This window comes from Marmota marmota, unplaced genomic scaffold (genome assembly GCF_001458135.2).
Source record: "Marmota marmota marmota unplaced genomic scaffold, marMar, whole genome shotgun sequence".
NCBI classification, from domain to species: Eukaryota; Metazoa; Chordata; class Mammalia; order Rodentia; family Sciuridae; genus Marmota; species Marmota marmota.
The window spans coordinates 17503569-17530269 of record NW_026000241.1 but is presented as its reverse complement, the minus strand read 5'-3'; the positions used below and the strand labels follow the sequence as shown (position 1 = coordinate 17530269).

General features: G+C 38.2%; 1 protein-coding gene across 40 annotated transcripts in view; it reads left to right on the top strand.

Annotated features, from left to right (window-relative positions):
• The window catches only part of Arpp21 (cAMP regulated phosphoprotein 21), a 148183-nt gene that overhangs the window by 101266 nt on the left and 20216 nt on the right, over positions 1–26701 (top strand). For all 40 annotated transcript variants that reach the window (XM_048795149.1, XM_048795157.1, XM_048795180.1 and 37 more), the window contains one exon: positions 3444–3570. In XM_048795149.1, coding sequence (XP_048651106.1) covers positions 3444–3570 — 127 coding nt within the window. The remainder of the gene's footprint in view (positions 1–3443; positions 3571–26701) is intronic.

The following is a 26701-nucleotide window of genomic DNA, read 5'->3' as shown; positions in this document are numbered from 1 at the left end:
AGTCATAGGGCTCAGAAAGGAAGTTGAAGGAAACTGACCCAACCGCCCACGGCATGACAAGGGAAGGTCCATTTTTTCAGGCTGCTGGTACAGAGGCCGTGAAAAGCCTCTGCTACCATGTGATGCCCTGTTCCTGGGATTGCCCAGGAAGGGAAGGCCTGTCCCCAGGGGACCCTGAACCCTCTCTTCCTGCTGCTCAGGAAATGTGGTTTCTCCCTCTTATCAATTCACAAGCATTTTTCCGGAGCTAATCTGATGCTCCAGGCAGTAGCTCCTCTATGAATATAAAGGAGGAAGTTAAACCAAATATCTACTGTCCTTTCCTCTCCCTGAGGGGAAGCAGAGCTCACGCCTGCTCTCACAGGTAGCCATTAATCATATTTAATTGACTTGAGCATGTAAGACACCACAGATCACTGATTTCTACTGTCTTCCCAAAGACTGATTATGTGTTACTGTTCACCACCAAACATCTCCGGTGCTCTCCTGGGTATCCCTTGCAGAATATTGGAAGTGATTACTGTCAAGATGTAAAATGCACAGAGACATTTTCTGGTCCATTTTCAAGGCACACATATCCCGAGCAAATTCCGTCCTGATTATGAAGCATCGCATTGGACGAGCTGTTTAAAGTGCAGTGTCACCTTTGTATCACTTGTTTCATTGCCTTAACATCTTGAATAAATTATTTTGTCTTCCAGACACACAAAACCATCTACCATGAAATGATTTTCAGTCAGTTGTTCATTTTATTTTGAGTGATTAATTAATAGTTCATCCTCAGTCTCTGTCTCAATAATATTTCTTCCCTAGTGGGATTTAAGGAGATGTGTAAAATAACTTTAAGTTACAGGAGACAGGACTTTATTAATATATTAATTATTTTACTAATAAATTAAATACTTCAACTTTAATTATTGGAGAAATTGCTTAGCTCTTGTAGACTAAATAACATCTAAGTGTCCTTACCCATTTCTGTTGTCAGAGGAAATTGGCAGAGTGCTTAATTGAACACTTAAAAAAAAAAAAGTCCTTCCCCAATGAAGGAATTTCAAAATTAGTGAACAGAAAAAGAAAAGACAATTCAAAACCTCTGCTGTGTCTGCAACAGAAATACTTTCATTTTCTCTTCAACGGATTTTAAAAAATAGGAAGAAATGGAGGAAAAACAGAGACAGTTCATGATCAGTTTGGACATTTATGAACATCTTTCTTAAAGAACCACAGATAGTGGTATAGGTTATAGCATATAATATCTTTCAATGCAGTGAACATTTTAAACTCTAGTTACCTAACTATAGAACAATGGAAATCAACTCAGGTGGGACTCAGCCCATGGATGTTTATGGAAATGTATTTGTGCAGAGAATAACCTTGAAGGACAATTTTCTCTGACTTGTGTGTGCTTTCTGAATGCCCACTAGAAAGAATAAGTAGGAAACACATGAACAAGGAAAAGAGGAATTGAAGAAGGGAAATGGGAGAGTGCTTATCTTCTATAGTTCTTTCTCTAATGTATGTCTTTCCTATTCTCATCCATCTTTGGATTCTTCGTATTTTAATACGGTTGGTTGAAAATGAACATTTCTTCCTTTTGGACTAGCTTTACATCTCTTGCCCCTTTCTTCTTTGGAACCTTTCATATTGATCCTTTAAAAGGTTCCTCTTACCCCAGCTCACTGGGGTAAGGAGGGCGGGTCAAGTGTCCCTTCCTTCACATGGATGGAGGTCCTCATTCCTCCAACTGGTGCTCTGCTGTACTGTGGAGACGTGCTGGACAGAGGTGACCAACTTCCCAGTGCAATTTGTTAAAAAGTAGCTTTTTAAAAGGTTTACATGAAATTTGACATTTATCCAAATCATTAGTGCTCATTAGGAACTTTTCAAGTGTTTGAGTTCCATTCTTTAACCTTAAAGGTATATTTTAACATTTCATATTGAGCATAATAGGGAAAGCCAAGGAATGGATATCATATTCAGAAGCTTATATTTCACCCAGACAGTTTCTTCTTAAGAAATAAAATGCTATTCTTCTTTAAAAAAAAACATGCAAATATAATGCTGATGAATGAATAATGTAGTAGCTGTTCTTAATATTGGGAGAATGTGATGCATAATTGTAGTAATCTTTCATTGCACCACAAATTACCAAAACAAAACTAAAACCTATGACTTCACCAGAATTATTTAAGATTTTATTGTTGTAAACTGCCTCACCAAAAAAGGGTTAAGTTACTATTAGCAATGTATGCAATGAATAAATCAGTTGCCAGACACAGACTGGTGATTGTTTTAGATTCATTCAGCCCATTACCCTTGAATGTCCATATTATTAGGTAGTCAGAATTATTACTCGTAATGATTTCATGGAATTGCAGAACAAGAGTCACAAAAATTCTGTTATCTTTTGTTCCTACTATATCCTGAGGGAAGAAAATATGCTATGTGTTTCAATAGCAAGATTGAAATAGAAAAATATTTCCTATTTGACATGAGCAAATCAGAAAATAAAATAGCCATAAAATCACAGTTCCCAAATAATTGGTTCATAATTTTATTCTATGCATGTAATACTCATAAGCTGTCTACGGGGTTGGCTCCATTTTCACTTTAGAAAAGATGATAGGAGAAAAGTCTGAGGCCTGAAGAAGGAAAATAATTAACTAAGATCAGTAGGAAAGTAGCCTTAATATAAATGACCCGAGGCAGTCAAAGAAGTCCTTCCAGATCAGAAGATACATTATTTCAGTGGAAGTAATTAGAAGCTTTTCATTCATACTCCGTCATTAGGAAGTTACAGAGGGTGACATAAATGATATTTTAACATATGATATTTCCCCTTTTATATTGAACATAAATTTTCCAGATTCTAGCTGTGTGCAAACCACTCTGCAAAGTGCTTTGGTAGACTTTTAAAAACCATTGTATGGCTCATGACTAGGTCAGCAATGGAGCCAGACTTATCACAGATAGCTCCTCTCTGCTCCATATGGTACCGGCTAAGGTGATTTGACCAGGGCTCACACACATGCCCACAACTGAGGGTGTCTTGTGAGTCCAGGTGCCTCTGATCTCCACATGGCCTCTTTCTAGAGCAGAAAGCCTGGACTTCCTTGCTTAGTGGCTGGGTCCTTCTCCAGAAGGAGTAAAAGGTGCATATTTTTTTCTGAGGTTCAGGCTTATAAGTCTTTCTGTCTCATGGCACTGGTCAAAGTGGGTCTCAGAACCAGCTCAGTTTCAAGGGCTTGGAGAATGGGTTCCACCTCATCACAGGAGAACATATACATGGCACATGCCCATACACACAGGCCAGGCAGAAGTTTATGGTGGGCCCTCTTTACAATCTACTTCGATCATGTGACATCATAGATGGCAGGGTGTTTTATGTGAGAAAAGGCTTATGTTTGATCCTCATTCTCCGCTTTTGCCTATCTGTCTTCCAGATGCCTGTCTATTATTACCCGTCTGGTCAGTACCCTACCTCAGCCACGCAGCAGTACCGGCCCATGGCCTCGGTTCAGTACAGTGCTCAGAGGGGTCAGCAGATGCCACAGGCAGCTCAGCAAGCAGGTACTTGGAGTCTCTTTTGTATTCTGTGCTCCAGCCCAATCGTCTTCACGGTGAATTCCATAGGTGTACTCGTTGGTTGAGTGCCCAAGTGTGGTGATTTCAGACAGCATGTTCCCCTCCCCAGAGAAGCCATCAGAGCATTGATCAACTCTGTGTGCAAAAGAAGCAGGCACAAGAAGTAGGTGAGGCGCACCTCCGTCCAGCCTCCCAGGCATGCATGCTGAACACAGCCTCCACAAATTATTTTCGGATCTTCTCAGTTTATTTTAAAGCAGAGAGCTGACCACATCCCTATCTTCCTAGTTCATGTTTTTTTTTCCCTCATTATCTTAAAGAGAGTGCTTCCCCTGTCCCTAAGGCTAGGGAAACCAAATTAGGTTGTTTTGATACCATCCTAAAAAGCACTGTCTCTAGAAGAAAGCTACCGACAAAGCAGCGTGGTGTGTCTCGGTGGAACTCTGACTCCGTGGTTCACTTTCACGAGGGCCACGTGTGCCTCCTGCCCAGGGCCCGGCAGCCACTGTGCAGTGGGAAGGGGGGCCGATACACTGTACGAGAGTGAGTAGCAGGTCTCACAGTGAACCGGTCTCTTTCCCTACTGTGTCACACTCCTAACGGAATGCCGTTCCCCAGAGAGCAGCAGAAACCCAGCAGGGCTGAGTGACTTGAGCTAGGCAGAGCGCTGTGTCCTTCCTGCTGACCAAACTGTGGGAAAAACTGCTAATTGTCATGCTGAAGACCACCTGACTGGGAGAAGCTGCCTTCAGTAAGTAGGTCACCCTAAAGATCACATGCTCCCTGCTGCTGCTCATGAATGCTTGCTCTGTGATCGCATTGCTACACCGAATATATGTGTATGCACATGTAATATGTACTGATATATGTATGTAACATATCCGTGATATGTACCATTTTTTTGTGCAAGCTATGGGAAGAAACCCACAATCTTTGCCAAGGAGCAGTACCAAACACAGACACCCTAAGAATACTAATGCTGACATTGCTAGCATTTAGTCAGAGTGGAGAAAGAATTAAATCGCTCTATACTGTAGATGGTTGTATGTTCTTTAATTCATCTTATGACCTATTTAAAGTCTGCAGGAGAATTACAGAAACCTATGGCAGCCAGCCAGATTTTGTCTTGTTTCAACACTGTGTTTGTTCAGGGAAGAATATATTTGACCTCAGAATGGACTTTATACTTCTACTGTCGTAAGAACAAAAATAGTTTCAAACTATTAGTTATTTTAAGAAAAGCACTTGGCAGTGTTTTCTGATTGTTGGAAAATGTTATTCTCTCTACTATTTTGGTGGTAACTGAGCTCTCAGTTTGGCTGTAGACTATAGAGATATATTGCTTGTATTTCGAGCCTGTCTTTTTTTTCCTGAGGATGTTTATTTAAAAAAAATAATTTATAATCTCCTAGACCTTGGTTCAGAATCAATGAAGAATTTTCCTGTTGGTTACCAATGCATTTAGGAGAGGAAAGACATAGATGTCTCATTGTAATGATCTAGTTTTTATTTAGCTTAGTGTCATGGTGTGATGGTTGTCTAGAGAAGTATTTCAGACTTGTGGAACATCATCATAGAAAGGCTGCAAACCTGCTGGAATCCAGTAAGCCTATAAACTCAGGATCTGGGTGAGGGGCTGTGAAGGTCGAATGCATAAATGCAACAGAATTCGAGTAAGAGCAAGTCTAGAGTTTCCCCCAGAATCCTATATTGCTGTTTCTCCTCTCCACTAACTTCACTGATGACTAACAGTGGTAGGGAAAATATGCATGACATTTTCTCTTTTGTAAAATATGTGGGAGAATTTAGAGCTGCAGAAATTCCTCCTTGGGTTTCAGAAAGACTTAACTGGTCCCAACTCTATTCTGTGACCCTTGAGTGGCGTTGACTTGCCCAGTGCTCACACATCACCATGACAATGCCACCCCCAAGGAATGACCATGACAGTGTAATAGGAATGCATTGTATAGCAATATCATGCTCCAAATAGAAGTGAGGGCAATGCTTCAGGCGTCAAGGACATGAGAAGCAGTTAATGTGGTCTGTGGAAGGTGGAGAGGTGAGAAAAGGGAAATGATTTCTGAACAGTATCTTCCCCAGAAATGACAATTTCAGTACACATGGACAGACTTAGACCTTTGATTTCTTGGCTTTTGTGATCATGACACCTGTTATCTGGTCCAACATCCCAACACAGTTTCCACTGCGGGCTGAATTGACCACTTTGGGGGAAGGCAGGTGGTATGTCTGGCCCTTTCAAAGAATCACCTCTGCTAATAAAATCCAAGCAACAGAGCTTGCACAACGGCAGTGTGATAATGCCTAGAGGCTCTGGGTCCTACAGGTTTGGAAGGCCTTTGCTCAGCTTACTGAAGGCAATAGAGACTTTTCAATAGAGTATGGCAGAGTTATTTGTGGGAGAAACTCAATACATGGACTCTCATAGAAGAAAGAGCCTTTTCAGATCATGGTAAAAGTCATGCTTTCTGGAGGATCTTGTAGATAAGCCTCCTCTGTCTTTAAGTCAAACTCTAGACTCGTGTAAGTGTGTTTCTGTCTCACAGAGATGCTCTGATTGCTCCTTCTCCTGTCTCCTGCAGTCTTGCATCCTGGGATCTGACCCTCTCCTATCCTCCTTTGGTACTGACACCAGCTCGTTTCATAGCATCCTTAGCTGTCATATGATTTAGCATGTGAGTGGGACAAAATTATGTCCAGTAAAAATCAAATGAGATTTTAATCCCAGTTGGCTTCCTGGCAGTTTTTTGCTATATTTATTTAATTGCTATAAAAGCATTTCTTCATTTTCCTACATTCTCGACAGAATTGAAACCTCTGTCAGTTACCACTTCTTTCCTAGGGCTTAAAACTACAGAGAGCGAAATTTTATGAAGGAAACTGGATACCCTGCAACTGATTTAAGAGGACACTTAAGGTACACTGAAGACCAGCAGGCGGACATAATTCTTCCTCTTGGTGATTTTGTTCTCTTGACCTTATCAATAGATAGTCAAAGTCCTACACATGAGAAAGAAAGATCTGATGCTAGTGATGATCATAAATAAATGTCACTGATGTTAAGAAACTATGGAAAATCGAGTGATAGATTTGCAGTGATGTATGGAAATTGCAGCTATTTAAAAACCTTTAATATATTTAAAAACCTTTAATATAGAAATCTCTCTAATGGAAGACATTGTCTGTTGCCAATATGATATTAGGTACCCCCAGAGAGGGAGAAAATTTTATTAGACACTTATTAATAACCCAGGACTACAAAGAAATACAGTTGCCAGGATAGAACTAACAGGCCTATAGTTTTAAATCAATCTGGATTTTAAACACTTGGAAGGGAGAGTGTCTTGTCTTAGAATAGATTCTGTAAGTGGTCAGATACTGAAATTTTATGATAATTTCTAGAGCTTTTAAATTATAAATCAATTCCTTTATGGTTGTAGGACTATTAAGATTATTTCATCTTTTGGGAGTTTTACTAGGTTGCGATTATCAAGGAATTGGCCCATTTCTTCTTAGTTCTGGGAGTTAGGTGCATAAATTTGAGGGTTGTATTCTTTTATTATCTCTTTAGTAGCTTCAGAATATGTTGTGATATCTTGTTTTATTTCTGATATTGGTGATTTTTAACTTTATTTTATTGTTGATCTTGCTGGATTCATCACTTATTGATCTTTTTGAAGAATCAGCCCTTTAATCGATTTACTGTTATTTTATTGTTTCAGTTTCACTGACTTTGGCTCGTATCCTTATTTATTTATTTATTTATTTCACTTTATTCACTTTAGCTTTGTTTGGCTATTCTTTTTATATTTTCTTCAGGTAGGAAGCTAAATGGTTGATTCTGGATCTTCTATCTTTTCTAATGTAAACTTTTTAGTGCTTCAAGTTTCCCTTTCAGTCCAGCTTTAGCTGTATCCCACATATTTTGACATGTTATATTTTCATGCATCTGTATATACATTTAAATTTTCTTTGATTCTTCGTCTTTGACTCATGGATTTTTTGGAAGTGTGTTGTTTAATGCCCAAGTGTTTGGAGATTTTCCTGTTGTCTTTCTGTTATTTATTGTAGATTGATTCCATTATAGTTAGATAACACATTCTGTATGATTTCAATTCTTATAAAATTGTTGAGGTTGATTTATGGCCAAGAATATGATCTACCTTGATGAAAAAGTAGATACTTTGCTGTTTTGGGTAGAAGTCTTTACAGATCAGTTAGATCCCGTTAATTCATTTTGTCATTCATATCCTCTCTATTTTTGTTGATTAGTTCTATCAGTTACTGAATGGTGGATATTCAAAACCCCAAATGTAAAATCTACAGTCCTAAAATAAATCTCCGGGAAAAGTTTTCCCTCAGAGTCTCTGAAGTCCAAGGATGGAGAAGAAAGTTTAAGGTGATTTGGAACGTTTTATCATCTGGCATGCCTAAGAAATGTTATATGCCCTAAAAGAAGTTAGACAAATCCACCAAGATCTTCTGAAAGAGGCCCTCTGAGCAGTAAGGGCAGGTGAACAGTTCCTGTAAGCTGTTGCTTGCAGTTCTCAGTGCCAAGCTGTCAGCACTGCTCCTTAGTGTCAGCAGTATTACTCTAGGTTTAGGTAGAAGAATAATGAATATGATGGTTTACAACATATGCTTCACAGTTCTGCCCTCCTTTCAGACCAGGAGTATCCACGTTCTTGAATGTCATGAAAGGGGATCGATATGAAGATATGAGCAGAAAAGAGTGGAAGGTACTAGGTTAGGGTACAATGGCAGCCAACCATTTGGTGTGGCTTCTGAAGACTATGGAGATGTTTCTCACCTCTGCTTTAGAACATCCGTTTCCTAACCCACCCTCCCCCATTCACAAGTATCTGCTGAATGATTCATTTGGGGGCAAAACCCAGTTCATAATGCATTTCCCTTTTTACTCTTCAAATTGTAGCTCAAGAGGAAACCATGAAAAGGAATCTTAAAAATGCTTCATATTGCAAAACAACAACCAACTTTTGGAAGGTTGTCATAAGCTTGTTAAATGTATTTCTTCCCTATTCCTCTCAAGTCTGTGCAGAGTAAATGATGTTCTACCTGCAGCAAAATACAAGAGTTGGTGGAGATGATAAGGGTGAAAGTCTCCTTTTCTCATGTTTTTCACCTACATTTAAAATTAACCTCATGTGGACTTCTCTTATAGTCAGCGGCCTTTGTGAGGCATCACTAGTAGAAAAAAAATGGAGTGTGAATATTTAATTTTACTAAAGGAGGAACTGAGGCTGGGAGGCCAGCCTCCTACCCAACATGGAGTCTCTCTTGTCAGAGCCAGAAAGGGGGCTTCGGCTACTTCATTGCTTACAGATTTAATACCAAGTGCCTATTCTAGAGACTCAACAGGCTTACTCAGTTTATAAAAGTCCAATTTATGACAATCTGCTTCTGAATATGTAGGCTGAGAACCATCTAACACATACAAGTTATAAGTAAACCAGATGAAAAGAGTAGAAATAATACCTCAATGACTTGGAAATATGTTAACCCCTGTCCTCCTTCATCAGAGAGGAGCTGGAGATTGCCTAACTCCCAGACTGTTGTTCTTTTGACAGAGAACTTGGTGTGAAGAATCTTTGCAATAGGCCTTCTCTTTGTCCAGTTAATCATCAGACTGAAAATGGATTCAGATAAAGAAGGTTGCATGAATTAAGATCCCCCTCATATATATGCATATGCATATACACATATGTATATGTATATGTGTGTGTGTGTGTGTATACACACACATATATATATTTTTTTCCTTGAAGAATGATGTGGGCAGAGGATGCCAGGTCAGAAAATGTAGATTTGTTTGTTTTATTTTGTTAGATAGTAATGCTGTCATAGGATAATGCAATCTATGAATCTTCAGGTGACACTCTGACCTTTACGGTAAAGGTTCTGTTGGTTCAGACCTCCATTTTGGAAGAAACCATTTATGTGTAGAGACTTCTTCATTAAAGATTGTCGATCTGGAGGATCTCAGCCTATTAGAAATACAAACTTTAAAAAAGGCCACTAGATTTTCGTTCCATAGAACAAATGCACCTTCCATTTCTGTAGGTATAGCTGTTCGGCTCCTCCATCCAGCCCTTTTTATATGCACATCAACTACAGGCCTCTGAAGATTCCTCAAAAGAGCTTGTCAGTGCCCCACCTCACCCATCACATGGGGATTTCTGTAGCCATTGCTTCTTGACTTTTAATATGCATATCAACTATCCAGATTGTTAAAATGAATATGAATGCAATAGATCTGGATGGGTCCTAAGATTCTACATATCCTTCAAGCTCCCAAGGGATGCTCATGTAGCCCAGAGTCTTGATGTTTTGCAAAAGATACATCCTTTCTAAGCTGTTGAAAAGGGGAAAGTTATAGCCAGATTCATTCTTGATTTGATTTTATTTGTATTTTAGACACAATTTTAATAATATTTCATAGGCAGCATATCTGTGTAGATAGTAAGTATTGAGAAAAAAATTAATGCTTGCGAATCTGAATTTTGAGAGAAAAGATAAATATAGCATGATTCTATTGAAAGAATGAATAATTTTCATTTGGACATATGCAGGGAGAGTGTGGAGAGTCAGAGTGAGTTGGGAGAGAAAGAGTACATTCTTTTTTCACCATATCTCTCAGTGGTTTATCTTTCCCCCATGGAAAATACAGTGCCTCGGCTCAAGTGATTGTATGAATATTTAAAAGGATTAAAGAAAAATCTCTCAGCCATACAATTCAAATATAAATAAGAGCAAATTGCAGGTAAGTGTTATGTAATCAAATAGAGTGACAGCCTAACAAGTCAATTCATGTCTACAGTGAATATGCACATTTTTTAAAGTTCAAACATCCAAAGAATATATCCTCTATCCCTAGAGCCACTTTCAGGGGTATAGTGTGTTAGGATTTTGGTATAGTTGATGATTTGGGGATTTCTGCAATTTTAAAGTACTAATGCTCCTATAGAAACTCATTTCAAGGGTTAGAATGGCAGGAATAACCTGGTCCTGAAAACTAATTCTCATCACTCTGCCTTTAATCATTTTCATTTACTCCTGTTTATTTTTATTTGTTTGCAGTTCTGGGGATCAAACTCAGGGTCTTTCATGAGTTAGGCAGGTGCTCTACCACTGAGCAACTATCCTAGCCTCCCCACTCCCAGTTTTCTCTAGAATGTGTAACAATGGAATGAACTTGATGGCACTTTGGGCAGGAACATATGATTATGTGTGGTGCATGTATGCTTGGAAATATACCAAAGGCACAGATCCCTTCCTGATAGGTCTATGCAGAGTTCAATCAGTAATTTGTTTAGCTTTTTTATTTCTTCTTGTAGAAGTGATATTTCTATGTATGAGCATGTTGTTGGTATTAACAGCTCTGAGTAAGAAGAGTAAGAAAGAACGTTATTGCCTTTTTAATGTTGTTCTGGAACATATTTGATATGGGGTAAAATGTACCTTAATGGAATATAAATTTATTTAACCAAAGCAGTTGAGTAAGGTAGATCCTGTATTTTTTCACTTGTCTTATTAAGGCAGTCAGTGTCGATGTGAAGATAGAGAGATTCTATCTTCAGAAATCCCTTGTCTCATGCACCGTGCTTATGATATTAATTGATGTGGTTTTTAATCCCTTGAGGTTGGTGGAGATGGGGAGAGGGAGCATCAGAGCCGAAGAAAGAATGCAGGCTCTTGTTCTGACCAATAGGCTACATTCGTTTGTAGATGGTGGGATTCTAACTTAATTTGCCTTCCCTAAGATTCGATGATCTAAAAAGAATTTATTGGTTTAATCAGCATACATATAATTTCCATACATTTTAACATTTAAAATCTCTTAATCCATATATATATATATATATATATATATATATATATATATATATATATATATGTTTTAATTTGAGAAAATAATGTGTTCATGCGCACTCAGAGAAGCTATGCAAAAGTTATTATCCCTGACAGCTCTCAGGAAGTGATTTGTACTTTGGGTATCTGTATTGTTATGTCATCAGAAGCAGAAGGGTAAGTTATCAAAGAGTTACATGAAGATTTAATTGTCTATCTGATTCCTGTTAACATCAGGGGGAATCACATGGATAAATCCTTGTGGAACACGCTGTTCTGAAAATATTAGTTTGGGAAGGGTTTCTATGGAAACGTTCATGTGTTTCTTTCATTAATTGGTCTAATTATTACATTTACAGAAATGAGAATAAGAAGTATTACACTGGGATTAAGAGGAAGGTTAACACTATTAAGAGGAATAATAGGATTCATGCTACATTTTTCTTTTTCTTTCTCCTTAAATCAAACCTACATGTTCCCCAAACCATGTATATGGCCAGGTTCTCTCTGTCCCTTAGGAGGTATGCTAAGAGGAATTTATTCAGTATGTTTGCAAATTGTTGCTTTAGCACATTACATTTTATGTCTCTTTTGGTGTTTACATTTTCATTTGTTATGCCATTAGATACTACTGGTATGATTCCAATTTCTGTTTTTCTGTAAATATGGGAAGACAAATCATAGCAGTGTCTGTTTTCTGGCTACACAACAGAAAATGGGAAAGAGTAATTTTTTATAATAAAGAAAGAAAAAGGAAAGAGTAAGATTTGGGATGTTAAGGAAAGAAAGGTATCAAGAATAGAAATATATTTTTTGAAAATCCTAACATTTTGATGTACCTTTCATAAGAGTGAATCATAAATGCTTCAGAAAAACCTAAGGATTCCAAACTGCTTATTCAAAGAATTGGTTTGCCTGGTGATTTTAATCAAAGAATTTCATCAAAGATAGGATATTTTTTGCCAGATGAAGTTTTGAATCCTCCTTTTCTCTTTTTTTTCTCCCTTAGTGTTATTTGTTTGTTTTGTTTTTAATTTCTTGCCAATAGTTTTTGCTCTCAGTTATTACCTAGATCTTTGTTCAGTTCAGGCCTTTAGAAATATATATTTAAATGTATTTTGTGCCGGACATGGTGGCTCATGCCCATAATCCCAGCAACTCAGGAGGCTGAGACAGGAGAATGGCAAGTTTGAGGCTAGCCTCATCAAGTTGGTAAGGCCCTAAGCAACTTAGTGAGACCGTCTCAAAAAATAAAAAATAAAATAAAATAAAAAGGACTGGGGATGTGGCTCAGTTGTAAAGCACCCCTGAATTCAATCTCTAGTACCAAAAAAAAAAAAAAAAAAAAAAAAAAAAAAAAGAAATAAAATTAGTTCAGGTCTTTAGGAATATATATTTTCAAACTTAAATGTATAACTTTGAATTCCTCATGGTATCTGGTTTCTGCCTCCTCCCAATTCCCAAATCCCAGATGGTCTTCTTTGTTATGTGACAGAGCACTTCATTCTCCCTCAGACATTCACAATCTAACATTTGAATGATAGAGAAGAATGTGTTGGACATTCTTCCCTTCTGGAGATAGGGCACAAAGAGTACTGCAGTACCTCCTGTTCACCTGGGTATCCCTGAAACCAGTGTGAGATTGGCCCTTGGGTTTTGGACTTAGAGCAACAGTGATTAAAAAAAAATGAGGAAATTTTATGTAGTATTGTTTTTATCTTGGTTCCCAAATTCAGAGATGCAGTAGAACTCAAGAAAAGTAGTTAGGCTTTTGGATGGTGTTTTAAGTTGTCACTTCCAAGGGGCTCATTTTGCTTAAACTTTTTCGTGGCATTGCAATTTTGCGTTAAAAGCAGTATGCAAATCATTAAACTTAAAAGACACTACCTTAGAATACATGGTACTGAAAGATCTTTCACCTTAAAATTCTTAAAATTCTTTCTTCTTTTCACTGTCCTCAGTTATGGCTTCTTGCTGCTTCTTGGGACACAAATGTAAATTCAGCAAAATCAATCAGCACAGACTCACTTGCATGCTAAATGGATTCATTGCATCCTAAAGTGTCCTTTCTCCTGGCCATCAGCAAAGGATCAAGGTTTTAATCAATCCTTCCAGGTCTGAAGTAGCATGGATCCTTCTTTCCAAACAAGTGACATAGTAATGTTACAGTTTGAGAGCCAGGCGAGGATCACTATAAGGAGGGAGGTTCAGCACTGCCTGTATGCCTCCTTGAATTAACATAATTCTAAAAGAAACCCTGTGACTCACACACCCTCTTCAGAGCCTTATGAGGGTCGCATACAAGTGGGGTCACTAATTGAATCTGTTGGCAGAGCAGTTGTTCCCTGGCAGAGACATTTTGTGCATCTCTTCACCTGAAGAGTGTTAGCAAAGTGCAAGGGGCTTCACACCTGTGCTCCTGTCCAAATCCCCGAAGCCACAAACAGTCTCCCCTGTGATTTCATGCCGGTACTGTTCACAGTTGTCAGCCAATCCTGCCTGGCTGCAAAGATGAGTTTGATGCCCTTCAAGGACTCCTGGCCAATCCATAATTGCCTGATGACATCTTCCCCGATTCCCTCAACATTCCCTCAAAGGCACCTAGAGACTCGTTAAAATTGCATCTTTAACTTTCTCCCAGATGCTCTTACTGCTTTGTTATTTTAAAGGTTCTTTTGCAGTAGGTCCAGCACTGTTGCACCTTTTATGAGCCATTGTAGGTCATGACTGTTTTGAGGATAAAATATAAATGCATAAAGAGAGGCCAGAATAGAGCTGAAAACGTACCTTGCTGAAACTAGGATACTGTAGTGAAGCACACATTTCAAAGGCTTACAAGACTATACAGTGTGACAAGCTCAGTTCTAAGTGGATTTGCATATATTTTTGTTTCCTAAGGAAAACAATTTATTAACAGATTCCACTCTAATTACTCATCTATATGTAAGCAGTATGAGCCAGTGTGTGCTGTTATGATACACAGGTCAGAATGTTTGAGGTGACCTTAAGTAAATCTTGATGGAAACCTGATTTCCCCTCTCAGAAACCTAGTAGTTCTGACTGGCAGGAAAGGCCCAATTTATGCTCACCTGAGACTTTGGGATTGAGATGAGCCAAATAGAACAATCTGAGGACTAAAAATAAATCAGAAGCAAAGCTCCCACCTAGCTAATAATGCAGTAGCAGTAAGGAGATAGAAAAGATATTCCAAATGGTAGTTTCTCTATTTTTTTAAAAATAACAGAACATTTTATAAATTATGAAAATTAAAGACATCTAACTCTCATGCAACAATGAATTTTTATTTATTTTGTCTATTCTTTTATTTTTCTGGCTTTGAACCTGCATATGCATGTTCTAGGTACCAACAGGTAAAATAAGAGCAAATTATGCCAATTCCTTATTAATACACAATTCTTATTTATTCAAAACTTAATTTATGTTTGCATGTGTGTTGCTTCTTCCAACATTTCTGTGATGCTTTTTTAAAAGAAGCAGAACCAAATTTGAAAATGACATGATTGTTTACATAAAAATTTTCTAAACAATCTATAATTAAGCGTCTAGCACTAACAAGTGAATTTAACAGTGCTGCAGAATACAAGGGCAATGTGTAGAAATCATTTTTAAAGCACTATAAGCAAATGGAAAATTTTAAAATTCCATTTGTAATACTGACAGACATTTAGTAGCAATAATTGGCCTTATAATAAATAAATAGCACTCTTGACCTTATGGTCCTGGGAGGCCTAGGTCATTACCCAATCATCCAACAACCACGAAAGGTGAGCCCCCTACATCCAGCAGTGTCTTGTACGGTGTCAGCAATCACAACCTCTTTCTCTATTCAGACTTTGCTTTCTCAGGTTCCTCTAAAGAAGCATACATTGCAGAGGAACTAAGGCTTGCAAAATCTCTCGTTTGTGTATCTTCAACTTCTAGATTAAAAATATTTCATAATACACTGTCATTAATGGCTTCACTCCTTCTCTCCCCAGAGAGACTTTATGGACATTTCAGAGCATTTTTCTACCTTCTGTCAATTTTTTTTTCCGTCTCTCACTGTTAAAATGACACGGTTTAAGTTGCTCGCACTCTTTGAGTTGAATTCTACCTCAAGTTCTTCTAAGAATATGCTACACAGGAGACGGTTTCCTTGGTAACAAGAATGTAGTGGGGAAGAGAAGCCCACCATGGGAAAAAATTGCTCCCTACCTTCTTCCCCAGTGCTCTTCTCAGAAAGCACCCTTGAACCAGGCACACAAAGCACCCAGGAGCAAGAGTTGCAGGTGTTCCTTGGTTTATCCATTGACTGTAAGACCCACTACAAATCACCTGCTCTGTTTTTCTACTAATGAAAACTGTTCGGTTGTGGAATGGGGATTTTCTCTTTAGTGTCTTTAGCTGATCTTTCATAGATATTTAAGTAGAGAAAGGAAAATTGGGACTAAAGAAGTGTGTTCACGTTTATATGTATGTACGCATGCATGCGTGCAGGTAGGAATGTGTTTGTTGACATGAACTGATTTTTAATGAGTGGTAGCATTTATTTTTACATTTATTTCCAGTCTCTGAAATTTGCATAAAATATTTTTAAACTCTGGCAGGATTTCAATGGCATGTTGGGTGACTTCTATGGAAATTAACGTATTAATTTGGCAGTCCTTATGACACGCTTACTAAATAGGTCTCTAAATAAGCCCTCATGATTTCAAAATACTTCTCTCCTCTTTGAAAAATGCTGAGATGAATATAGACACGGGAATATATAAATAGGTGAATCTGCTGAAGTCCAATTCCAGGGACATCATTCAGTAAATAGGGAGATCAATTGATGTGATTTTAAGCCCAGAGTTCTCACTCTGTCCCAGCAAATCAATATACCCACATCAGCTGAAGTTCAAAGCTCAATCTCCTTCTAATCATTCTGTCCCTCTTACCTGTATATTTCCTTTTCTCAGGACTTTGATGGGGAATATGCACACCTAGTTGTTGGTTTCTAAATTTTCCTGCTGTTGAGCGTGTCAGCCAGTGAAGGGGGTCTAAAGTGCTTTAGACATTCTCTTCTCTTTCTGGGTAATTTAACCTCCTAAAAGCTGTTACTCGTTAGTTCAGTTTCTAGTTCACCTTGGAACTTTAGGAATTTTGAGTTTGATGATTTATTTAGTGTCTCTTATTTAGAAAGCAGTCCTAAGAAAGATAAGAGAATTAGTGACTGCCTTTCAGCCTTTCCTTTTCTTTCTTCTCTCTCTCTCTCTCTCTCTCTCTCTCTCTCTCTCTCTCTTTGGTTTGTTTGTTTCCTTCTTTTGTGTCTTGATGTGTGAATCCACTGGAAGGTCTTTTCTCACCATCCTGGAGGCTAGATGTCTGCAGTCAAGGCATTGGCAGATTTGGTTTCTTCTTAACTCCTCTCCTCAGCTCACTGCTGTCTCCATATGCTTCATAAGCTGGAGAATGGAAGAAAGACCCTCAGCACAGGAAACCAGTGTACTTTGCCAGGTGTTCTCATAATGTCAGCGAATTTGCATTTTTGGATTATTTTAACCACCAGCTTGAGTGAAGCAGAATAGAAACAGTGATCCTGGGTTCCTTCCGATTTTGAACCCCACTTATGTTATAAGGATCACGTTATACCTTTAGGTACCATATGGCATAAATTAAACGTCACTTAGTATGTTTGTGTGTGTTTTATGCATTTTAGAAGCCTAAAAAATGGCATACCAGGGTTTATTCAAGAAGCTGTGAATAGCAAACTTAAAAAAGACACTGAAAAGCTTGCATTTCAACCTTTGTCCCCTTTCCTTGTGGTGGTGGTTGCTGTTGGTTTGTGGGGACAGTGATTGTAAATCATATAGGTCAGTAATGCCAGCTCTTAGCACCACCCAGTACTGTCCTCGTGTCTCAGCTCACACGGGTGGCCCTTAGGGTTTGTGGAGCTGTCTTGAAGCCTGGCTACTCGAATTCTGTCCTTTTGCCTGGTGGTGACAGCCAGCACTTGTACCATGACAACTGCCATCTGGCTGCTTCTGCTTAGATATGTAGCAGAAGCCCCAGTTGGGTGTGGGGATTGTGAGAGCTCCAGGGAAGGCAGAGCTTCTGTGAAATCACCACAGATGGCTTTATTTGGGGAGCCCACAGTCATGGAAGTAAAGCAGGAAGTCGAAAAATAAATCAGCGGGGAGTTTGATGTCTGCTGGTCTTAAAGGAACTTGAGATGAACCTCACTGATTGATTGGGACTATATTATGTACATGGGAGAACTTGGAGACATCGTGAAAGCAGATTGAAACTTTAAAGCCTTTGAAATTAAATAGCCCATCACAGCACCGAATATTAGAGTCTTCCTCAGGCAGTGTGATAATATGATGTAAATTAGCCATGGGAAAAATGCACTTTCATGATTCCTTAATCCTTGTTTCTCAAAGGATATTCCACCTGCATTAGGATTGAGGGACACATAGAGAGGGATTATAAAAATACACTTGACTGGATATTCCTGAATTATGAGAGCTGGCCCGCTCCTCTCCCAAGATTTCAGTATTTATGGGGAAGGTGTGTTATTCCAGTTTCTTTCATCAGCTCCCCACCTCCAAATATAACAGATCATCGAATGCACACACAGATCAGCATTTCTAAAATGCATTCTCAAGCAATTAATATGTCATTAATATTTAAAAACCATTAGCTTAAAGCTAATCTGCTTTGAAAAGTCTGCTGATTTTTATTTCATCCCTTACGTTCAAAGGAACCCATGTTGGCAGGAATACTTTTGGGTTTCAATCAGGCACACATTTCCGTTCACATTTCCAAAGGCATCTCAGTTGCCACAAATACTATGTGATACAACAATGTTTTCTTTCTCTACATTCAGGGATGCATTAAAAGATGATTACCACTCGAAGATAGGTGGGTAGTTAGATGTAGGAAAAAAGTACATAAAAACTAAAGTGATAGCTGGCTAGCAGTATTTGGCTATTTATAAGGCAAAGCTACTTATACACTACTCCTTAGACCTCTGTGCCTTCAGGAGTGCTGCTTCTTTATACGGTAATCACTCTCATAAAGATTACTTTCTTTTTGAGAATAGCCCTTCTTGCGCTTTAGTGACCCTGGACATGATCCATATAGGCTGGCAGCAAAAGTCTGTTCTTTATTCTGTTGCTTTTTTTTTTTTTTCTCTTGTAGTTTTACAGGGCTAAAATATTTCAAGGGAAAAATAATCTGTCTACAACCAATGTTTTTTTTTTTTTTTAATTCTCAAGTGATGAGAAAGGAAACCCCCCAAAAATGTGTTTCCAGTAGGTGGAGTCTAAAGATTAGCACTATAGCCAACATTGATCTAACACTGTAAGCAAAGAAGTTTGTACCAGGAGTTCTGTTTGAACTGGCTTAGTTTCCAAGGGAAAGCAGCACACCAATTTTGCAAGTGGGCATTCATTTACTCATTTTAGCAAGATTTATTGAGCCCCAGGTAGCACCAGGCCAAAAATCTGATGATGCCTGAAGACAAAGACCAGGGGTCGTTCTGCATTAAAGCCATTTCTCCCATCCATCCATTCAGATCTGTTGTGATTTACATCGTTTTCAAATAGCACAAAGTTTTTTTTAAACACAGAGCTTTTAATACCAAGGTCCAAAATTTTGTCAAAACTGCATAGACAAGCATCTAGACAGACACAAGAATGTATTCATGCGGAATACGTGTATCGTGGTTTCTACACTTAGAATTTTCTGTTTTCAAAGGTCAAGTGTTAGTTTTTCTTGATACCACAATTCTTTTTCCCCAGTTTTCATCTCTCAAAACGTCAAATTCTAAGCAGAATTGCCTTCCTCCTGTTTTTTTTTTTTTTTTCTTCCACTGATTCAGGTTGAGAGAATGATAACAAAGCTTGTTAGAAATGTGTCTGAGATTGATTCTGAGTGATAGCTAAGAAGCTTAGCTAAGAACAAAAAGCAAGGGGTTGCTGCAGAAATGCTGTAATGTGTGGTTAACCGAATCCTGTCTTTTGCCCTGGTCTTTCCGTTGGTGGCCTAAGTGCAGCATCAGTGTACTAGAATCAGTGAGTGAGCCTCCTTGTCCGTTGGACAGAGCTCTGATACAATTTTACACGTGCTTTCTGGCCAAGGAACAAAACTCAGCCATTCCAAGAAATAAAAAAGTGGCACGTAAATTAAATAAAAGCAGAGTGCTTTCAATGCTTATTAAATTAAATCGAACATAGTTTCCTCCTACTGAGATGAAAAATGACAAAGGCAGAAAAGGCAAAAAGTTAGTCATTTAAAATAGGTTGGCTTCAGTAATTATCACATATAAATAATTTATTCTGTATGATGGAATAGTTAAGCATGAGAAGTCAAGAAGTGGATTGTCTGAGTTCAGATCTCTGTCATTGGTTGCTGTGTGACCTTGAATAAATTAATCACTCTGTTGTCTCAGTATTCTCAAATGTAAAATGAAGGTAATCCTAGCACTGACTCGTCAAGGCTTAAATGAAGTATGCAAGTAAATTGCTTAGTTAAATTGTTGGTACTCAGTGCTGGACACATAGGAAGTAATGCCTGACGAATAATATAGCTGTGGGTACCAAACAGAGTTTGTATAGAGAAGAGTAGTTATTCTGAAGACTGCCTTTTCCAACTTTCCTCTACTACTTGGGGGATATCCAGAAGCAAATGCAGTAGAAAGTTCCATTTAGTAGTCTTCCATTAGAAATTTAACTTTCTGAGTTTTAAATGGTTGGTCACAGAGTTAGAGTCACATTTTGATACTTTGAGGAGGAAACAGAGCATTTTGGATTCTGTTCATTTGGTAAAATACAGGGTCATGGCTCTGCCAAGTTGCATTCTGGAAATACATTGTAAATCTCCACTGGTTAGGGTTGTAATGGCGCACGTGCTTAACATGATGTTGAATGCATTTTGCAGGGGCCTGTCCCTTTATTGAGGTTAGCAAGGGAAGCTTTGTTATTAAAAAAAAAAAGAAGAAGAAAAAAAAGAACCACTGTCACAGAATAAACCAACAGGTGCTAATTAGTTCCTTTGTATGCCCTGGATAGAACTGCATGTGAGAGATTAGAATGGAATATACATTCTCGTTGGGATTTGGAGCCTTTAGGCATTTGATGTGCCAATTGCCTTCACTGGGTTCTAGTCTGTAATTTATCATTGGAGTGTCCTACCCTGCTCGAATGTGCCTTTTGTGGGCAGAGGCAAAGCTAATATACTTTCCAAGTGTATTTGAATTGCTTCAATAAATCACAGCTGCCACTGTAAGCAGTTTTATCATTTGCCAGAACAATAAGTTATCTTTGTGCTTTATAGAAGAAATGCTCTCAAGACTTTTATTTGTGTAAATTGTAATGCATCATAATCCATTTCCCAAAATAAAATTAAGAACTTATTATATCTCTCTCTCTATGTGTGTATATTATACACATATACACACACATATATACACACACATACACACACGCACATAGATGCAAGGAAATATTCCAAGGTAATCATGTAAGCTCATCAAGAAATGGGGCCCTTTTTAATCCTGCTTATTTTATAGCAGCAATTTATTTCTTTATTATTACTGTGATGATATGAGCATTAAATGCTTACAATGGGGGTTAAATTTCATTTAGCTCTTTACTGCTGTAGCATTCCAGTGAAAACAGTCTGCAAAGAAATAGGACTACATACAAATTGCTTCCATTAGTTCTGCCACGCGGGTGTTGGAGAAACCTGATGTTTGACATACCGTCCTCCTCTAGTGTCAACTCTATAGACAGCCATTCCAATTCATGGACCTGCAGAATCCGGTATTTGCCTGATTTCTGGGATGAACTTTCAAATTTTCTTTTATTTTACAGTATCCAAACCTAGATTCATAATGTACCTGATTTGAATCCTTTAGACTCCTGAAAGGGAAAATATGCTATATAGCAACACCATACATGAAGTTCTCATTAGTGAAAATATAATCTACTTTTAATTTTGTTTCTGGACTCCGTTCAACATGATGGGCAAGAAAGTGTGCTTTTTTTTTTTAATTGGCTTTACTCAAAGCTACTCGATGTTTATAAACAAATTTGCCATCACTTTCTACTTTTTTTTTTTTGTAATTGCCTAATAGTTTATTTTAAGCAGAGAAAATAATGTCTATAAAGAAGCCAGGGTTTTATAACTAGAAACTAATTTATTTGTTTTAAAAACCAAGCTTTACACCCAGGCATATTGTGATATTTGAATTAGATTTAATTCTTTCTACAGTTATTGTCAAAAGAGAGCTTGTGTGTCCTTTGTGGAATCCTAGGCTTTTCCATGTACATGTTTGCTATGGCTGTTCATTTTTATTAAAATGACCTATAGCCATGATTAAGAAATCTGTAAACCTCCCCCTGCATACCTGGCTTCAGGGTCTCTACATCAGTGTCCCACCCTCTAGGTGTTCAACCCATACCAACCCTCAAACTTTAGGCCCTAAGGCATCACTGTCCTTTGAGCATCTTAGCTCTCTCCATCCCCAGTTCAATCAGAACCATCTCATGACTTTCATCTTTTAGTTTCCCCCACATTTGTAGGGTTTCTGCCTCCTTGTCCTCCTGAGGCCTAACCCAAGCAAAGACAACCCCCACTAAGCTCATACCTTGCCTGATGCCCCATGGATCCGTGTGTGTGTGTGTGTGTGTTGAGTGTGTTTATAGGTATGTGTGTATGTGTGTGAGTGTGTATGTATATGAGTGTTTATGTTTATAAGTGTGTACATACGAGTGTGGGGGAGGTAAAAGAAAAGATAACAAAACTGGAATTGGAGACATGGGCTCAGCTTGCTGACTGTTTTGCATATAGCATTGGACATACTCCTTCCTATTTCCTCCCTTTCCCCAATCCTCAACTCCTTTCTTTCGCTCTTTGAGTCCATGGAAAGGAAGAACTGATGTCCTGCTTTCTAGAACTTATTTAGTCTTCAAATTCTGCTCCAAACAGTAGGCAGAAGGAGTACTCTCATTTTGGTAGATTTACTCATTGTCACAAAATATGTGACATTGGCCTTGTATGACATAGCAGAACAGTAAGATCTATGGAATCTGTATCCTTTTCTAAAAAACCAATACCTCTATTTTATAAATACTCATTAGAAAGGAAAGAATAACAACCAACTTTTTTTTTTTTTTGGCTAATGTCATAAACTTTGATAACAATCGAGCTTTGCTGGGAAGAGATATACAGTAGTCCCTCCCCTTATTAAAATGACCCTATATCCCTGTCTGTGGAGAATGTGTTTCAAGACCCCCAATGGATGGGATGCTTAAAACCACAGATGTCACTGAATCTCCTCTATATTATATTTCTTCCCTGTACATATGCACCTATGAGAAAGCTTAATTTATAAATCAGGCACAATAATTCAACTCTGCTGGAAATGTGGCTGTGGCTTCTCCCTCAGCAAACACAACATCTCCAGTCATTTTTATACTTTCTATTCCCAAACCTATTCCTGAACATGGGCAACCATGCCCAAGTGCAGTAAATGGCACAGTGTCACTCATCGCAGAGGGTGTCTTGCTGAAGTCTTCATAGAGGCTCAGAGATTTCTGGCACAACATGTTGCTGTCAATGGGAACACATTTTCTGTTCATCTCTCCAACCCAGAAATGAAATGTCTTTTCCATCTCCACTAAGCACTTATCACGTACCATGGCCATAACTTTTGCAGTTTGAGGTGTGACAGCAAAACTAGCACAGATTTCTTTTTCCTTCTTCACAATTTCATGGCTAGAAAATTGTTCCTACTGTCGATCTTAACAACCTAAGCATATGATTTTTTTTTCTTTCCTTACTGAGTTGGGATACTTTACTTTTTCACTTTAAGAAAAAATATTGTGTTTTCTCTGTGGCATATACAAATGGCCAGCATCACTCATCTTGCACTTTGGGGCCATTGCTAGGTAAAATAGGGGGTTACTTCAGCAAAAGCACTGCAGTACTGCCATAGTCCATCTGATACCTGGGATAGTTGCCAAGCAATTAAAGAGCTAGTAGCTTACACAGCATAGATATGCAGGATGAAAGGCCAGTGTGGGTTGGTATGAGATTTTATCAAGCAGAGCAGCACAGCAATTTAAAACTTGTGAATTGTTTAGTTTGGGGGCTTTCCACTTAATATTTTTAGACCATAGTATACTATGGATCCCCACCCCAAAAAAAAAAAAAAAAAAAAAAACTGTGGAAAGTGAAACCATGGATAAAGGTGGATAAAGGATGACTTCTGTACAATTAAAAAAAAAAACAACACAGCGTGACTTCATAGAGGAAATTCGTTTACATAAAGACTCTCATTCACAAATTTGCTTTGTGCTAAAAATGCCATTTTAACATGTTGAGTTTTACATTTTTAAGTGCTTAATTGGGTGCAACTCCCTCTAATTTGTCTTTTCACGAAAAGCCACCTGCATCCTCTTCTAAATTATTACCATGTTATAGTATTGTTATCATAATCATTTTATCATAAAATGCTTGCTATTTGTTACCAAAAAGTATGTTCTTCAAATACTGGCATGCCACTTTTTAGTGCTAAATTTATTTTTAGTAAAAAAAAATGCTTTCTGTTACAAATATTAAGAGGGCTAGAATAAAGGAATTTTTCCTTTGGGTAGAAGGTATGGAAATAGGTGGTGGGTACGAGTAAGTGATTATCAAATGATACTTGAGGAAATATCTCTTTCACCCCCACTTTTACCTGCACAGAAAAGAGCACATTCCCAGCTGAAGCCATACCATCTTGTTAAGAAACAGAAAAGGCAATTTGATATGGAAATGTAGTATAGAGTAATTGTTTAGATAGGCATATAGTATTTTGGCATGGAAACATACAAAATTTTACCCCTAAGTGTAATAATAAAAAGTATACAACTCTTGTGGGAGTGTCTGGGGCATGTGAGCTCACAAAGAAGTAGTTTCACAATGCAGGTGACTCATTACCTAGAGTTGCCATGTTGTAGCAGTTAATAGACCTATGGCCTCAGGGTGAATCAAAGGTGGCTAGAAAGTGCCTCTCCACATTTGTTCATTACAACATACTCATTTGGGGAAAAAAATATGTTTTTTATTTTCTCTGGGATTAAAAGAACCCATTTTGTATGATGCTGTGGTTCTCATCATAGCCTCAAACCAGCCTTCTAAATTCTCATATAAAAGAAACATCTTTAATCCTTCAGATGTCTAAAATTTACTCCTTTTTTTTTCATTTCTTGTCTTTTCACTAAAGCAAGAGTACTTGGTTTTACCCGTGGTACTTCTTTAAGAGCATATTCAGTAAGATTGGAGAAATGGCTCAGTATTCTTAGCCTTGGGAAGCACTTGATGCTTTTAGAGTGCAGGCTGCCTTCGCTCTTGGAAATGTGGCCTCTTATCTCAAGGATCTGGGGATGGATCATTCTGAAATAGCGTGTAGTTCTTTTTACCACAAACAGCATTAACCATAGCCAAACAGTTTTTGCTGCCACATTTTTAGAAGACTTGAAGCATCAATGTCTTACGCCCAGGCTTTTGAAGTGTGAATGTACTTGGTTATGAATTTTCTCTGGTAGGCAAAGACTTTGCCAACCTTTGTTGATACCATCTTGCTGATCATGTTCTGCGTATGGTAGCTAGCCTGCCAGAAGAATGAAATATAAAATGTTAACATTTTGGATAGAAGCCTGCTGACTGTATGCCTACGTCATGATTCTTTATCACCTAATAGACATTTGTTTCATTTAGATAATGTATGCTACAGTGGGAGGAGGTGTTGGGGATTGTTGTTGTAATATATCATACTGATCAGTGGATTGCTGATTGGCCTGATAAATAGAATGAATTAGTAGTCGATAGAGAGGACTTGAAATTTTCAAAGGAAAGCAGGAGAATGCCCATAAATATTGGCAGAATATTAAGGTAACGAATTGATGGAGCGGTAGGAGTCATTCAGTACTCTCATTTTTAACCTGGAGAAACTGCAGTGCAATAGGTTATATACCTTGCTTGAAGCCACAGAGCTCATCTCTGTGTGACCTGAAGCTCCCTAGGTAAGAATATTCTATTTCTTACTTTTATTGGGAACTACATTTACCCAGGAACAGGAGTCATTTTTAGCCAGTATGGGAACTCAGAAGACGGGAGGACTGTGCTTCTTTTCAGCCTGGCCAAGAGGTCTGTTTCCCTGGCCCGGATGCACACTGGTGTGCATTGCTGGCTTTATCTTGCAGCCTCCAGGTTCTGCTCGTTAGAAAAAGAGATGTTATAAACCAGGTGTGGTGGCACATGCCTGTAATCCCAATGGCTCCAGAGGCTGAGACAGGAAGATTTTAAGTTTGAGGACAGCCCCAGCAACAGCAAGACCCTGAGCAACTTAGGGAGACCCAGTCTCAAAATACAAAGGGATGTGGCTCAGTGGTAAAGTTCCCCTGGGTTCAATCCCTTGTACCCCCCACAAAAAAATGCCACACTGTATCATTGTATAACTTCATACAATTAAAAATAATAAAATATCCCTATCCCCATCCTGAACAGTTCCATGAACTCCACGATTTGAAATATAAAACCCATTAGACAAATTTTTTAAAAATTAAACAACTTTTTTTTCTTAGATTCAAGTAATTAATATGCAAAACATATCAACCAGATCTTCTGATGAATGTGAGGTACCAGTTAAACCACACTAAGTTTAGAAAACTGTAGCCCAAAGCAAACACACTGGATCTTCCACTTAGTTTGTGCATCTGTCTTTTGAAAAGACTAGGACTTCCAATGCAAAATAGTTCCAGATATCTTAATCTAGCCTTAGAGGACCAAGAGGAACTTCAGAATGGAAGTCATTAGGCTCTTTTACTTTGAAAGTCCCTCTCAGGTCTAACATGTTTTGTAAAATTTCTTAATTGAGTCTCAGTATAACATTATAATTTTACCCCATTTTGTTCGATTACAAGAAGTCACATCTGATTCTGAAACTTTCTAAGAAGTAAATTCCTTGTCAATTGACTATATAGAACAGTTTAGTATAACTATTTTTTTTTGTACCAGGCATTGAACCCAGGGCTGCTTAACCACTGAGCCCCATCCCCAGCCCTATTTTGTATTTTATTTAGAGACAGGGTCTCACTGAGTTGCTTAGTGCCTTGCTTTTGCTGAGATTGGCTTTGAACTCTCTATCCTCCTGCCTCAGCCTCCTGAGTCACTCTGATTACAGGCATGTGCCACC